The sequence below is a fragment of the Salvelinus namaycush genome, chromosome 16, assembly GCF_016432855.1.
Source record: "Salvelinus namaycush isolate Seneca chromosome 16, SaNama_1.0, whole genome shotgun sequence".
Taxonomy (NCBI): Eukaryota; Metazoa; Chordata; class Actinopteri; order Salmoniformes; family Salmonidae; genus Salvelinus; species Salvelinus namaycush.
This window is the reverse complement of record NC_052322.1, coordinates 10,436,235-10,454,017: the sequence shown is the minus strand read 5'-3', so window position 1 is coordinate 10,454,017 and position 17,783 is coordinate 10,436,235. Positions and strand designations below refer to the sequence as shown.

Below are 17,783 nucleotides of genomic sequence, written 5' to 3'. Positions count from 1 at the left end.
CATTATTGTCTTCTTCTTCTTCATCTTGTTCCTTCTTGTTCTTCTTCTTCATCTTGTTCTTCAAATGTCAATCAAATGTATTCATAAAGCCATTTTTACATCAGCAGTTGTCACAAAGTGCTTATACAGAAACCCAACTTAAAACCCCAAAGACCCCAAACAGCAAGCAATGCAAACCTAGAAGCACAGTGGATAGGAAAAACTCCCTAGAAAGGCAGGAACCTAGGAAGAAACCTAGAGATGAAGCAGGCCCTGAGGGGTGGACAGTCCTCTTCTGGCTGTGCCGTGTGGAGATTGTGTACATGTCTATTAAGGTCAGATCATAGATGACCAGCAGGGTCAAATAATAATCACAGTGGTTATAGAGGGTGCAACAGGTCAGAACCTCAGGAGTAAATAGCCGAGCATTCAGAGGTCGAGACGGCAGGTGCGGTAGAGAGACAGAGGATGACACAGGACACCACATAAGACAGGATAATTATACCAGATATAACAGACTGACCCTAGCCCCCTGCCACATAGACTATTGAAGCATAGACACTGGGGACTGAGAAAGTGGGAGTTAGGGGACACTTCTTCTTCTTCTTCTTTACCACCATGATCATCATCATTATGAACATCATGTGAAGAAACACATAAGTTCATCAGAGGTGGTTCCCTGCTGATCATAGCACGTGTAACGTTTTCAAATGTGTTTTTCTTCCTGTAATGTAATAAATCAACCAATCACCTGAACTAGTTCCTCGACTCACCGCTTCTGTCAGACCCAACAACAACCTTGTAATGACTCGGTTTATCAGCCAGGTAACTAACTGATTGAGTAGAAAAAGAAGAAATGTGTGTGTGTTCGCGCGCGCGTGTGTGCTCGCTCGTGCATGCGTGTGTGTGTGTGCACGTGCATGCGTGTGTTCATGCGTGTGTTACGGGAATAGCTACCCAATAAACAAATCATCATTAGTTAACTATTGTGAGAAGATTATTGTTGCTTCCTTGTGGCCAGGTGTATAAAAGCTATCCTCTTTCTCCAGCTTAACAGAACATATAGCTGATTACCTGAAGATAACCTAGAAACTACCTGTGATTCACTCTGAAATGTATATTATTCAACTACAGCTACACGTCTGAACTACTCACTGAATTTGTCTTTGCCCCCTGTCTCTGTCTCACTCGCTTTCTCTCTCTCTCTCTCACACTCTCTCTCTCTCTCTCTCTCTCTCTCTCTCTCTCTCTCTCTCTCTCTCTCTCTCTCTCTCTCTCTCTCTCTCTCTTTCTTTCTCTCTCTCTCTCTCTCTCTCTCTCTCTCTCTCTCTCTCTCTCTCTCTCTCTCTCTCTCTCTCTCTCTCTCTCTCTCAGGTGACTATTACCATGGCGATGCTGTTGACCATCCTTCTGCTTCACTTTACATGATTGATTCATTGTGTGTGCATCAACATTTGTATTTGGGAAATGCTATCATTATTCTGATAAGACCTGTTGCTATTTCAGATCCCTTACTGGAGGCCAATGATGGGGAACAACTCCTTAATTTTGATACGTGGTATATCGCCCCCTGCTGTAACAAGTCTGAATTGACCTCTTCACTGAATTCGCTAACACTCCATCATCATCATAATTGATCACATATGATATATCCCTGTTACAGAGCCCTTACTGCAGACTAACCTTAAACAGATTCCTCCTATGGGTGACTTTTTCATCTAACAGTAAGGCTGGGATTCAATCCAAGGCGTGTTATGGGGATTCGCACTGGACAACTGTCAACACGCCTTTTCAAGGTAATTTACGCTTGAACTGACATTCGCAGCATTTACAATGAATGCAATCTCTGTGAAGGTCGGCAGTCAGTGCGCTTCTCTGTAGTGGGCCTTGGATTGAATCCGAGCCTAAGAAGAAGTCTGTCCCAGCCAGGCTATGTAACCTATGATGAGGTGTGGTGTTTATAGACTGAGGAGGTGAAGACACAGAGCAGGTTATGTCCTTCCACCTGGGCCAGATATGGATCCCGCTGCTTTATGTTTGTCAGTACGCAGAGGACAGGGCTTGAGGCAGAGGTACACCGATATTTTAAAACACGTCTTCTACTCGGAAAGATTCCATTGTCTACTCTATATTGAGTCTAAAAAATATACAGTTTTGTAACAAACTCACTTGTCGGTGCTGCCTCTCTCTCTCAGCCCTCCTATAGCGATACTGCGTGCACTTTGGGGCAAACCTTGCGTCTGTATGTAACGGATGTAAAATGGCTAGCTAGTTAGCGGTGGTGCGCGCTAATAGCCTTTCAATCGGTGACGTCACTTGCTCTGAGACCTTGAAGTAGTGGTTCCCCTTGCTCTGCAACGATGCTTCGTGGGTGACTGTTATTGATGTGTGTAGAGGGTCCCTGGTTCGCGCCCGGGTCGGGGCGAGGGGACGGACGTAAAGTTATACTGTTACATTGATGCTGTTGACCCGGATCACTGGTTGCTGCGGAAAAGGAGGAGGTCGAAAGGGGGGTGAGTGTAACGGATGTGAAATGGCTAGCTAGTTAGCGGTGGTGCGCGCTAATAGCCTTTCAATTGGTGACGTCACTTGCTCTGAGACCTTGAAGTAGTGGTTCCCCTTGCTCTGCAAGGGCCGCGGCTTTTGTGGAGCGATGGGTAACGATGCTTCGTGGGTGACTGTTGTTGATGTGTGCAGAGGGTCCCTGGTTCACGCCCGGGGCGAGGGGATGGACTAAAGTTATACTGTTACATGTACACAGTTCAGCAGAGCATCACTTTGTGCAAGAGTTGGTGAGATGACATACGGATGATTTAACCTATGCTTGGATCGTAGGATTTGACCATGTTCAGGTACAGTGCCCATGAATTACGCCACACCTAGCTATACAGTAGGTTTGGGAATACTTAGCACAGAGCCACACACGCAGGTTGTACAAATGATGTACAACACATTTGACACATTGGTTGTGATACATCTGACATTTTTGTGATACAACATAGAGTTTGTATGTACAGAAATTATTACACAACCATTATCTGGTGTCTTCACAAAGCTTGTGTAGTTTCCAAAAAACTATTAATTGTATCACAGCCATTGCCAAATGCGTTGTACATCAGTTGTACAATTTGAGTGTGTACGGAGCCTAATTTTGTGGCTTTAAAGAGATTCCCATCTGCTCTGGTTGAATAAATGTAATGTTTCCTACAGAACCGGGTGTGGCTTTGGAATGACGGGTCAAGATTGGATTACACTAGCTGGCACACAGGAGAACTCAACAATTACAATGGCAAGAGAGAGCCTTGCATGATGATGAACTCTGGAGGTACAGTAAACCTACTGTCATTTGATCCTAATCACTCACCTCACCTTAAAAATCAATCAATTTCAATTGGTGATGAGATTTTTTATCCTTGTTTCCCCTATAGGTGAGAAACGGTGGAACGATGAAATATGTAGTAACAAATAGTATTTTGTTTGTGTTAAAATAATCTGTTAATAAATCTGAGAAACTTCAACGGGAACGAAAAATGAAACTTTATGTAGTCCATATACCTGATACTGTATAGTAAACATGTTTTCAGTAAACATGTTTTCATTCAGTGCTATTCAGAATCTTTGTACAGCATCACTGCTGTCCTCTGAACTACATGATGATTCATGACTGAAATGAAATGTAAATATATTTTTTTTCATCATTTTAATTTCCCTAATGCTGGCTTTAATGCTAAATGTTTTTTGATGTAGCTGCTAACAAATGCATGATATTTCCTGCTTTCTATTTTATACAGACATTTTGTCTGTATAAAAGGATAGTTCAGCGATTTTTCCATATTTAGATATTTGTTTCTTTACCTTGAAAGCAGTCTATAGACAAGGAGTGACTGCAATCCACACTTTAGTCTCTGAAAACAATTAACAACATTAGCATTTTGGGATCAATTCCTAGTGAAATCGAATTGTCCCTGTTAAGGATTCGGAAACATTCGTTTTACAGCAGTTATTGTTTAAAAACATGTTTCACGCTAACACTAGAGGGCACTATATTGTCATGTTTTGCAGTTACAAGCCATGTGAGTGAGTGAGAGAGCGAGCGAGCAAGAGAGAGAGAGAGAGAAAGAGAGAGCGAGAGAGAAAGAGAGAGAGAGAGAGAGAGAGAGAGAAAGAGAGCGAGAAGAGAAGAGGGATGATAGTTTCAAAAAAAAATCTACCTCTAATCCAACTGTGAAATTCAGAAGTGTTTTTTTTTTTCATTTTCAGGTAGGCCTAGCAGTACAGCGCACACTGCATTAACTCTCATAGTCTTCTTATCTTCATAGTCTAACCTGATGAATATGAAAACATGCTGTGTGAACATATATGTCTACATTGGTTCAGCCAACTAGCAGCTAAATAACTGATATACAGTTTGCACATAAAACTGTACATTATTGGTATACTTTAAGAATTGGTTGTAAGAAGTTTCCACCATTGTAAAAAACTTGAGAGAAAGTGTGTAAATGCAGTTTTCAAGCAGGGTGAAGAATTTGGCTCAGCCTATTACGTGAGGCAGCCAAGCCTTGAGAGGAAGTAGCCGTCCACTCGCTAGCCTCACCATATAAACGTGATAAACCCCCTAAGAACAAGTCAAAATAAACAGAGACAGAGTTTATTTTCCACTTACATTTTATTACTGACAAAAGAAAACAAAAGAAGCATCGCCACACAAAATGAACCAAATGCTGGCAAAAAGCCAATGCACCAGCAACAAGTGATGTACAAATAATAATAATTCAAATTACCATGGAATAATAATAATAATAATAATAATAATAATGCACCCTGATGAAAACAAGCCAAAACGTTACTTCATATCATTCATAAATATGTGAAACCAGTCAATCGATTGAAATAGAATGACCATATTGCGTCCATAAACATGTTATTCAATAAAACTAAATGGGTTCTTTCATCGCTGGCTTTACAATTAAAAGTACATTTCGCAGGTTTGTACACAAATGAAATATCTACCAGTGACCATTCCTTATAAACTTAAATTGTGCTACAGTGAAAAACATTTTTTTTTTAAATGACATTTTTTCACAAAAAAGTGTAAAGATGAATTCAACACAATTTCTAAAACACCTAATAAAACTAGTCAAAAACTTTAAAACCCACTGTTATGCTTTTATCTTTAGTAACATTTCACATTTAGCAACTATTTTTTTATTTCACCTATACAAGTGGTGCTGGAGTGTGGGGGGGGGGGGGGGGGGGGGGTGGTTCGCTGGACCAGGAGAAGTTTAAACTAAGGAAGAGGTTTCACCTTTGACCTCCTCAGTCCAGTCACATCCTGAGGACAGGCTAGAAAGTAGCAAGACCAGTGAACAGAGCTTTAACACAAGATTTAGTGTGTGTATTCCCTCACTGAATCCAGCTCGCACAAAAATCACATAACCAAACAAAATAATGTAAAAAAAAAAATAAGAAAAAAGCAAGGGACTGTGGCTAGATACACACATCTAGGCTTTGGGGGGGAGGTTCCATCTTGGTAGATATTTACAATCACTTTGAAAAAAAGGGGAAAGCTCTTAATTAGAGCTGGGTTGACGTAAGGATGTTGTCTTTTTCTAATTTCACTTTGTGTTTTTGCTTTATTTTAGGGGGTGTCTGTCTTTGCTGAAATAGTTGGATCCTCCCTTCGTGAGGTGACTAGGTTCTAGGGTCCTGTATGAGAATCTTAACATAGACCCCTACAATGAATATGCTTACAGCATTGTTTCTCCCAAAAGTGGGCAGTACATGGCAAAACTGAGTAAGACCAAAGGAAAAGCAAAAGAGGAGAAAAATTAAACACTTTGAAAATGTCAAAACAAAGCCAGAAGACATTTTTTAGTCTTCGTGTACAGTATGTTGACGTGCGCTTGAAGCATAACCACCCACAAAATGGAACATTCATGGCAAAAAGAAGCAAGGCTCCTGTCCAGTCTAAGTGCTTGGCAAATATGTGAAGTAGTAGCAGTCTTTGGGATTTTAAAAATCCTTCAGAAAAAAACAAGGAGGAGAAAGATACATTGACGTTGTTGTTAATGAACATTGGTAAACTCCCTGGAGTCTTGACTTTTGGAGGTCCTTAAGCTTCAAGTGAGGTAGAGAGGCTTGTCCCGAGCTCCCATGCCACTGCTGATGAAAAGAACACGGAGAAGATGGCGTCACTCAAAAAACATATATTTATTCTATTCAGTACTATTTATTTGGCAGAGAAGGTGAGCTGTGCATAGCAGTGGAAGCATAGCATAGCAGTTGAAGTGAATGAACATAGTGATGTTGCATGATCTTGTCCAAGGGTGGGAGGTAAATTGTGAAGAGGAGTGGAATCAATATTGACCCCTGAAGGACACCTTTTGTGACAGCCACACACCCTCACCAGTGGTTTTCAGTAGGACAAACTGTTGCCGGTCAGTGATGCAAGTATTATATCAAATACGGAGCTACTTTTTTTTCAAAAGTATGTTGTGAATTTTCAAAGTAGTACAAAACTCCAAAACTGGTAACACTTGTAACGCAGTCAGTTTTACATTTAAAACCTTTCATTGTGCATTCATTTGTCTGTAGACATCTTTCACCACACAACCATTGATCCAAAATATGTTTACTCTGAAATATAATGAATACATTGGTTTAATCACCAAAACACAACATAATGATACCTTCTCAATTGAGTTATTTTAACAACCAGTTAATCCAATAGCAAAACATTTAATATGCATGATTAAAAATTGCCCTTTGAATGTGGTATGCTACAGTACCATAAACTACAGTACATTAAACTGTTTTCACATTAGGCAATACACTTGCACTCCCTATTTAAAAATTATTGAACATCACATTTTCATAATTTCTATCCCATGTGTGATCAAAGGTGTGATCATCGAAGACATCTTTCACAATATAATTAAATGAAAGAAATTAAAGGCACTAGCTTGCATCAAGCCTGTCTTTAGCATTTGGTCATAGGTTCTCATCAAAATCGCAGTAAATATCCTCATTGTTCACGCACCTGGGGGAAACCCTTTTTGCATGGTGAATCCAAGTCTGACATACACTACCGTTCAAAAGTTTGGGTCACTTAGAAATGTCCTTGTTTTTGAAAGAAAAGCACATTGTGTTTCCCATTAAAATAACATCAAATTGATCAGAAATACAGTGTAGACATTGTTAATGTGTAAATGACTATAGTAGCTGGAATATCTACATAGGTGTACAGAGGCCCATTATCAGAAACTATCACTCCTGTGTTCCAATGGCACGTTGTGTTAGCTAATCCAAGTTTATCATTTTAAAAGGCTAATTAATCATTAGAAAACACTTCTGCAATTATGTTAGCACAGCTGAAAACTGTTGGTCTGAATAAAGAAGCAATAAAACTGGCCTTCTTTATACTAGTTGAGTATCTGGAGCATCAGCATTTGTGGGTTCGATTACAGGCTAAAAATGGCCAGAAACAAATACCTTTCTTCTGAAACTTGTCAATCTATTCTTGTTCTGAGAAATGAAGGCTACTCCATGCGAGAAATTACCAAGAAACTGAAGATCTCGTACAACAGCGCAAACTGGCTCTAACAGAACAGCGCAAAGTGGCTCTAACCAGAAAAGAAAGTGGAGTGGGAGGCCCCGGTGCACAACTGAGCAAGAGGACAAGTACATTAGAGTGTCTAGTTTGAGAAACAGACGCCTCACTGTTACATTCCCCAGTTTCTGTGTTGTGGTTTGTGTATTTGCATGTATGTATTTCAGGAAATGGTTTCCTGAAATTCTCCCCAAGCAGCTGATTGGTCAGCCCCCATTGATAATTGGAGAGCTGACCCCGCCCCCTCGTCAGGACGCAGCTGTCTTCAATTACCAACTCCTTCTGAAGCTATATAAACCAGTGTTCTGTTGTGCAGAAGGGAGATGATTGCTGAGAGAGGAGGCTGATGGCTGAGGGTCATATCATGTTGGTTGTTGCTAACAGATTTGGTATGTACTTTGTGAGATGATTGCTGAGGGAAGAGGCTGATGGTTATATCATATGTTGGTTGTTGCTGAGAGTGAGACAGTACATACCAAAACTGCCTATGTTAGTTGTTGCTCAGTCAGAGCTTATTTGATGTCCTGTTCTCAGTTTGTTTGTGAAATTGTTTTTAATATTCTGTTTCATTTGTTCCCAGGGGGGGAAGGGGAAGGCACCTAGGGAGTTTTTAGGCAAGAGGCCCGCGGGCATACATAACCCGTAGTATTCACTGTCTATGCACACTAGGTAAGACCTGGGTGGACCACCCCCTGTATATTGGTTAGTGCACCAGGTGGTGCTAGTTAGGTAAGTAGTGGGTAGGTAGGAGAGGGGGCTTTGATATTTACTTTGCTTTGGTTCTGTCCAGCCCCTTTTCCCCCAAATTACGTGTGACGGAATAAATTCCTTGTAAACGGTACCACTCTCTGCCTTGTCATCCTTACTCGCACCCACAGTCCCATACCTCTTTCACTTCCCGGGGAGTTGAGTTGTAGCAGGGTGTTGCGTTCCCTCTTCCTAGAGGCGTACGTAACACTCAAGTCCTCAACTGGCAGCTTCATTAAATAGTACCCGCAAAACACCAGTCTCAACGTCAACAGTGAAGAGGCGACTCCGGGATGCTGGCCTTCTAAAGCAGTGTGAACCCCCCCAACCATCAAGCAACTTCATTTTCAATACATGTTTACTGTTTTGGACTTAATGGATTATTTGTGTATTGATATTGTATTACAGCACTGTAGGAGCTAAAAACTAATTATTGCATGCCTCATCCATGGCCTGAAGGAGGGTGTTACGCTCATGGGGATGGCAATAATACATCTTCCATGTATTGTATTCTACATAAATATTGTAGTAGTACTGTACATGGCTCAGTTTATAAGCACATGGCACCAGCAACAGCAGAGTTTTGGGTTCGATTTCCACTGGGGTCACATTGGACAAGTGTCTGCTACGCAAATGGTGTATATTATGGTATTACAGTACTGTATTGGCCAATGCAATTTTAGTAAAGCAGTGTGAACCCCCCCAACCCATCAAGCAACTTCATTTTGGATTCATGTTTACTGTTTTGGACTTTATGGATTATTTGCATATTGTATTACTGCACTGTAAAAGCTAAAATCACAAGCATTTAGCTGCACCTGTTAACATCTGCTAATATGTATACACAACCAATAAACTTTGAATTGATTTGTTACATACAATACATCTCTGATTTTGTAAAAATGTACTGAAGTAAAATCATAAGTCATCATAGTAGTACAACTTTCTATGTTTCTACTTTACAGACATAAATGTTCATTATGTAGTCCTCAAAAATCTGTAGTAGACAAACCAGTTTACATGTAAAATCTCAAGGTTTACCAAATGTTTAAGTGATCAATTAAGAGCAGTCAGATTTAGTGTTAGTAAAATAACTTTTAACAAAAGATGAGAATCATAAGTACTGTGAGCATTGCATTGTGAAAGGCAATTTATTTATAAAAATGTATTGCAATGTGAAACACTGGTGAAAAAGTGGGTTTATGATGTTTTGGTGCTTAGAGTTTTGAAACAAATGCCTTTTTGATATGTTTTGTACTAAGAGTTACCATAAACTTGTGAAAATTGCACCAACGCGGTAAATCATACTGTTGATTTCATCAGAATAGCAACTGTGAGTCACACTTTCCCAGTGTAGGGAAAAGTGTTATTTCACTACTATGGCTTTTGAATAAACAGTGTCCAATTTAGGACACCCTCAGCCTCACTCTGGCAAAGGACTGTTGATAAGACTGTTACTCATCCCAGTAGGGTATCAGGGCATGCTCACCTGCAATGGTTGGGCCCACAGTCCCGGTTGCAGTACTCGCCGTCCCAGTCTGGGTTCTGTCCATGCCCTGGGTTGGGTGCCCCAGGGGACTGGGACCCCCCCACACTGTTCTGGTAATCCTGAATGTGAGAGAACCCCTGGAGCAGAAGAGAAGAGAAAACAAAGGAGTGCTCTGTTAAAAAACGCTACCACTTCAAATGCTCGAATTTGGTTGGTGGGCTTCCCAGTAGCATGACGTTCACGTCTACTGCATGGGGGCAATGCTCAACTTGTTTCCCCACAACTCTGAATGGCCAAGCAGGGCTGAATGCTGGAGAACAGAGATTGGACTAACCTGTTGGCTGAGAGGAGGTGAGTGCAGAGACCCCTGGAGCCCCATTGAGTGCGACTGGACCTGCTGCATGCGCAGGGAACTCTGGTGCAGGGCGAGCTGGGAGGGGTGGAGGGGCGGGCTGATCTGGAAGGGGGAGGGGGGTGAGGCACTCATGCTGGGCGACAGCATCTGGGATTGGCTGAGGGTCCGGGCCAGGGCGTGGTGGGGCGGACCGGCGAAGCTCTGCAGGTCCGACAAGGGGAAGGAGCCCGGGCCCAGACCGTAGGGGGAGGAGGCCTGCGGGGGCACGCTGTACAGGGGCTGCTTGGGGGGCAGCATGTGGGAGGGCTGGCTGCTTTGGGAGCTTTTTGGTTCGACAGGGTCATTGTAGGGCTGGAGGGGAGAAACACAAAACAAAGAGGATGTAGGAAGTAGGAAGGTTAGGATATTTTGTAAAAGTTGTAAAGGTATAAAAACTCTCACATTTTTGTTGTGATTTCATATACTGTTGACCACCCCCCCCAAAAAAACAAATCTCTGATACATGAAAAAGGCCCTATAGCACCATTCAGTGTTATTCAGGGTCCTTTTCAGGGTCCAGGCGGTGTCAGAGGAAGGCACTAAAAATTGTCAAAGACCCCAGCCACCCCAGTCATAGACTGTTCTCTCTACTACCGCATGGCAAGCGGTATCGGAGTGCCAAGTCTAGGACAAAAAGGCTTCTCAACAGTGTTTACCCCCAAGCCATAAGACTCCTGAACAGGTAATCAAATGGCTACCCGGACTATTTGCATTGTGTGCCCCACCCAACCCTCTCCCCAACCCCTCTTTTTACGCTGCTGCTACTCTCTGTTTATCCTATATGCATAGTCACTTTAACTATACATTCATGTACATACTACCTCAATTGGGCCGACCAATCAGTGCTCCCGCACATTGGCTAACCGGTCTACCTGCATTGTGTCCCGCCACCAACCACCCGCCAACCCCTCTTTTACGCTACTGTTACTCTCTGTTCATCATATATCCATAGTCACTTTAACCATACTACCTCAATCAGCCTGACTAACCGGTGTCTGTATGTAGCCTCACTACTTTTATAGCCTCGCTACTGTATATAGCCTGTCTTTTTACTGTTGTTTTATTTCTTTACTTACCTATTGTTCACCTAATACCTTTTTTGCACTATTGGTTAGAGTCTGTAAGTAAGCATTTCACTGTAAGGTCTACACCTGTTGTATTCGGCGCACGTGACAAATAAACTTTGATTTGATTTATTCATAAGGACACACCATAGCAAATGTTTCAAAAGGTTGAACAAAAACAAATGTTTCTTTTTGGACAAGTTCAGATAGTCTCTCCCTATTATGACCCGTTTCCGTGTCGTGCCAAATGAATGCGACCAAGTAGTGCTGGGTCATGTGTGATGCACAGGGTTGCAAAGCTAAACGTTTCCTATAGTTAAAGGAATCTTCAGTAATTTTGGTAATTAACAGAAAATCTATGGCAGTCTATCGGAACTTTCATAATTTATGCTTGAATAACTTCATAAAAAGTAATTATATATATAGTATACATTTGTCACGATCGTCTTGATGTGAGAGAGAGAACCAAGGCGCAGCATGATATGAATACATCTTCTTTTTATTTATACGAAGACGGAACACGAAACACTTATTCAAACTAACAAAACAACAAACGACCGTGAAACTACAAACGCAAGTGCACACACAAACTACTTACGTTCGACATAGACTAGACATATACAATGACCCACAACAGCTAAAGCCTATGGCTGCCTTAAATATGGCTCCCAATCAGAGACAACAGTAACCAGCTGTCTCTAATTGAGAACCCATTCAGGCAACCATAGACTTTCCTAGACACCTACACACAACACTAAACCATCTATTCTCATTAACCCTCTAAACCATACAACCCCCTAGACAATACAAAAACACATACTTCACCATGTCACACCCTGACCTAACTAAAATAATAATGAACACAAAGATAACTAAGGCCAGGGTGTGACATAACCCCCCCCTTAAGGTGCGAACTCCGGGCGCACCAGCATAAAGTCTAGGGGAGGGTCTGGGTGGGCGTCTGTCCACGGTGGCGGCTCTGGCACTGGTCGTGGTCCCCACCCCACCATAGTCACTACCCGCTTTCTTAACCCCACTGGAATAAGGGGCAGCACCGGACTAAGTGGCAGCACCGGACTAAGGGGCAGCACCGTACTAAGGGGCAGCACCAGGATAAGGGGCAGCACCAGGATAAGGGGCAGTACCAGGATAAGGGGCAGCACCAGGATAAGGGGCAGCACCAGGATAAGGGGCAGCTCCGGACTGAGGTACGGCAGCTCCGGACTGAGGGACAGCACCGGACTGAAGGGCAGCACCGTACTGAATGGCGGATCCTGGCTGGCTGGCTCTGGCGGATCCTGGCTGGCTGGCTCTGGCGGATCCTGGCTGGACGGCTCATGGCTGGCTGACGGATCTGGCTGCTCATGGCTGGCTGACGGATCTGGCTGCTCATGGCTGGCTGACGGATCTGGCTGCTCATGGCTGGCTGACGGATCTGGCTGCTCATGGCTGGCTGACGGCTCTGGCTGCTCATGGCTGGCTGACGGCTCTGGCAGATCCTGTCTGGTTGGCGGCTCTGGCAGATCCTGTCTGGTTGGCGGCTCTGGCAGATCCTGTCTGGTTGGCGGCTCTGGTAGATCCTGTCTGGTTGGCGGCTCTGGCAGATCCTGTCTGGTTGGCGGCTCTGGCAGATCCTGACTGACGAATGGCTCTAGCGGCTCCTGACTGACTAACGGCTCTGACGGCTCGGGACAGACGGGCGGCTCTAATGGCTCGGGACAGACGGATGGCTCAGACGGCGCTGGGGAGACGGATGGCTCAGATGGCGCTGGGGAGACGGATGGCTCAGATGGCGCTGGGGAGACGGATGGCTCAGATGGTGCTGGGGAGACGGATGGCTCAGATGGCACTGGGCAGACGGATGGCTCAGATGGCACTGGGCAGACGGATGGCTCTGGCCGGATGAGGCGCACTGTAGGCCTGGTGCGTGGTGCCGGAACTGGAGTCACCGGGCTAAGGACACGCACCTTCAGGCTAGTGCGGGGAGAAGGCACAGGGCATACTGGACCCTGGGAGCGCACATTAGGCCTAGTGCGTGGTGCCGGAACTGGTGGTACCGGACTGGGGACACGCATCTCAGGGCTAGTGCGGGGAGCAGCAACAGGACGCACAGGACTCTGGGGACACACAGGAGGCTTGGTGCGTGGTTTAGGCACTGGTGGTAAAGGGCTGGAGACACGCACCATAGGGCTAGTGCGTGGAGGAGGCACTGGTGGTACTGGACTGGGGCGGGGAGGTGGCGCCGGAAATATCGGACCGTGCAGGCGTACTGGTTCCCTTGAACACCGAGCCTGCCCAACCTTACCTGGTTGAATGCTCCCCGTCGCCCGACCAGTGCGGGGAGGTGGAATAACCCGCACCGGGCTATGTAGGCGAACCGGGGACACCATGCGTAAGGCTGGTGCCATGTAAGCCGGCCCGAGGAGACGTACTGGTGGCCAGATATGTAGGGCCGGCTTCATGACATCCGGCTCAATGCCCAATCTAGCCCTACCAGTGCGGGGAGGTGGAATAACCCGCACCGGGCTATGAACACGTACAGGAGACACCGTGCGCTCTATTGCGTAACACGGTGTCCGCCCGTACTCCCGCTCTCCACGGTTAGCCTGGGAAGTGGGCGCAGGTCTCCTACCTGCCCTCGGCCCACTACCTCTTAGCCCCCCCCCCAAGAAATTTTTGGGTAGTACTCGCGGGCTTCCAGCCTTGCCTCCGTGCTGCCTCCTCATATCGCCTCCTCTCGGCTTTCGCTGCCTCCAGCTCTTCACGAGGGAGCTCCCATGTCCATGAATCCTTGATGCCTTGATCCTGTTGCCGCTTGTCATGCTGCTTGATCCGGGTTTGGTGGGTCATTCTGTCACGATCGTCTTGATGTGAGAGAGAGAACCAAGGCGCAGCATGATATGAATACATCTTCTTTTTATTTATACGAAGACGGAACACGAAACACTTATTCAAACTAACAAAACAACAAACGACCGTGAAACTACAAACGCAAGTGCACACACAAACTACTTACGTTCGACATAGACTAGACATATACAATGACCCACAACAGCTAAAGCCTATGGCTGCCTTAAATATGGCTCCCAATCAGAGACAACAGTAACCAGCTGTCTCTAATTGAGAACCCATTCAGGCAACCATAGACTTTCCTAGACACCTACACACAACACTAAACCATCTATTCTCATTAACCCTCTAAACCATACAACCCCCTAGACAATACAAAAACACATACTTCACCATGTCACACCCTGACCTAACTAAAATAATAATGAACACAAAGATAACTAAGGCCAGGGTGTGACAACATTTGTTATATCTGTGTCTATACGGTCCATTCATTTCTAGTAGATAGACCATATGATTCAAGAGAAAATAGCCTAATTAATGAAAAGAGCATCTAATCAACAATGGCATTATTTTTAATTAACTCTGCAACTCATCCAACTATTGACTTTTTTCACAACGGCTATCAGTTTGACGCCAAAACTTTGACAACAAATACATACTGACATAGTAAAATAAATGTGTCATTTTTATTTTATTTTTTAATTTCATGCTTACCTCCTCAGTAACACTTTACTTTACGGTCATAACCATGTCATAATATGTCATTACAGCTGGTATAACTTGTCATATCCTGTGATAATATGGTCATAACACTGTCATGACACATAGATTTGGACCTGTTGTGACATATATTGCATTATTTTATGGCTGGTTATGACACCTACAGTACATACAGTAAGAGTGTCAAAACCCACAAAACCTACCACACAAGGCAAAATATTCAATTAAACCATAGCCTACTATCAATAGTATGTGTATGTTATATAACATTTTCTGAAACTGACCATATTGAACATATTAAATGATCATTGTAATTGCACAGATATTGAAGTCAGACATGCACCTACCCCAATGCTCTGTTGCTGATGACTGGGATGAACGCAGGAGCAGATTTCAGGAGCAGGACAAGACACCCTATTGACTGATGACTGACATAAGGCTATGTAAGTAATTGGCCTATCTGGTTTATATGATTATGGTGGTCATAATGCTTCTTGACAGTGTCATAAAGTGTATTTTCTGTTATTTAAAATATTACAAAAAAAACATGACTATAAAAATAATTTATTTGAGCTGTTCTTGCTATAATACGGAATTGGTATTTTACCAAATAGGGCTATCTTCTGTATACCACCCCTACCTTGTCACAACACAACTGATTGGCTCAAATGCATTAAGAAGGAATGAAATTCCACAAAAGAACTTTTAACAAGGCACACCTGTTAATTGAAATGCATTCAAGGTGACTACCTCATGAAGCTGGTTGAGAGAATGCCAAGAGTGTGCAAAGCTGTCATCAAGGCAAAGGGCGGCTACTTTGAAGAATCTCAAATCTAAAATATATTTTGATTTGTTTAACAGTTTTTTTGTTACTACATGATCCCATACGTGTTATTTCATAGTTTTGATGGCTTCACTAAAATTGCTGGAATGAGTTGGTGTGTCCAAACTTTTGACTGGTACTGTGTGTGTGTGTGTGTGTGTATATATATATATATATATATACACAGTTGAAGTCAGAAGTTTACATACACTTATGTTGGAGTCATTAAAACTCATTTTTCAACCACTCCACAAAATTCTTGTTAACAAACTATAGTTTTGGCAAGTCGGTTAGGACATCCACTTTGGGCATGACACTAGTAATTTGACCAACAATTGTTTACAGACAGATTATTTCACTTATAATTCACTGTATCACAATTCCAGAGGGTCAGAAGTTTACATACGCTTAGTTAACTGTGCCTTTAAACAGCTTGGAAAATTCCAGAAAAGGATGTCATGGCTTTAGAAGCTTCTGATAGGCTAACTGACAAAATTTGAGTAAATTGGAGGTGTACCTGTGGATGTATTTCAAGGCCTACCTTCAAACTCAGTGCCTCTTTGCTTGACATCATGGGAAAATCAAAAGAAATCAGCCAAGACCTCAGAAAAGAAATTGTAGACCTCCACAAGTCTGGTTCATCCTTGGTAGCAATTTCCAAACGCCTGAAGGTACCACGTTCATCTGTACAAACAATAGTACGCAAGTATAAACACCATGGGACCACCCAGCTGTCATACCGCTCAGGAAGGAGACGCGTTCTGTCTCCTAGAGATGAACGCACTTTGGTGCGAAAAGTGCAAATCAATCCCAGAACAACAGCAAAGTACCTTGTGAAGATGCTGGAGGAAACAGGTACAAAATCTATATCCACAGTAAAACGAGTCCTATATCGACATAATCTGAAAGGTTGCTCAGCAAGGAAGAAGCCACTGCTCCAAAATCGCCATAAAAAAGCCAGACTACGGTTTGCAACTGCACATGGGGACAAAGATTGTACTTTTTGGAGAAATGTCCTCTGATCTGATGAAACAAAAATAGAACTGTTTGGCCATAATGACCATTGTTATGTTTCGAGGAAAAAGGGGGAGGCTTGCCAGCCAAAGAACACCTTCCCAACCGTGAAGCACGGGGGTGGCAGCATCATGTTGTGGGGTTGCTTTGCTGCAGGAGGGAATGGTGCACTTCACAAAATAGATGGCATCATGAGGAGGACAATTATGTGGATATATTGAAGTAACATCTCAAGACATCAGTCAGGAAGTTAAAGCTTGGGCACAAATGGGTCTTCCAAATAGACAACAACCCTAACCATACATCCAAAGTTGTGGCAAAATGGCTTAAGGACAACAAATGCAAGGTATTGGAGTGGCCATCACAAAGCCCTAACCTCAACCCTATAGAAAATTTGTGGGCAGACATTTCACATTCTTAAAATAAAGTGGTGATCCTAACTGACCTAAGACAGGGGATTTTTACTAGGATTAAATGTCAGGAATTGTGAAAAACTGAGTTGAAATGTATTTGGCTAAGGTGTATGTAAACTTCCGACTTCAACTGTACATATATATACTTCAGTATCAAAAGTAAATGTAAATGCTAAAATATACGTAAGTATCAAAAGTAAAAGTATAAATAATTTCAAATTCGTTATATTAAGCAAACCAGACAGCACCATTTTCTTGTTTTTTATTTATTTGCGGATAGCAAGGGGCACACACCAACGCACAGACATAATTTACAAATGAAGCATGTGTGTTTAGTGAGTCCGCCAGTTCAGAGGCAGTAGGGATGACCAGGGATGTTCTCTTGATAAGTGTGTGCATTTGACAATTTTCCTTTCCTGCTTAGCATTCAAATTGTAACGAGTACTTTTGGGTGTCAGGGAAAATGTATGGAGTAAAAATTACATTATTTTCATTTGGAATATAGTGAAATAAAAGTAAAAGTTGGCAAAAATATGAATAGTAAAGTAAAGTAGAGATACGCAAATAAAACTACTTAAGTAGTACTTTAAAGTATTTTTACTTAAGTACTTTACACCACTGAATATATGTCACGACAGGTGTAACGTGTTACGACCATATTATGACAGGTTATGACAA

The 17,783-nt window shown here is 43.0% G+C and overlaps 1 protein-coding gene across 2 annotated transcripts in view; it reads right to left on the bottom strand.

Moving 5' to 3' along the window:
* Nucleotides 1-5,238: 5,238 nt before the first annotated feature.
* LOC120060608 (TOX high mobility group box family member 2-like) overlaps nt 5,239-17,783 on the bottom strand; it is a 124,002-nt gene continuing 111,457 nt past the window's right edge. For both annotated transcript variants that reach the window (XM_039009985.1, XM_039009986.1), the window contains 3 exons: nt 10,159-10,530; nt 9,825-9,961; nt 5,239-6,141 (listed from right to left, as the gene is read on the bottom strand). In XM_039009985.1, the coding sequence (XP_038865913.1) occupies nt 6,099-6,141; nt 9,825-9,961; nt 10,159-10,530 (552 nt within the window). In that variant the 3' untranslated portion in view covers nt 5,239-6,098. The remainder of the gene's footprint in view (nt 6,142-9,824; nt 9,962-10,158; nt 10,531-17,783) is intronic.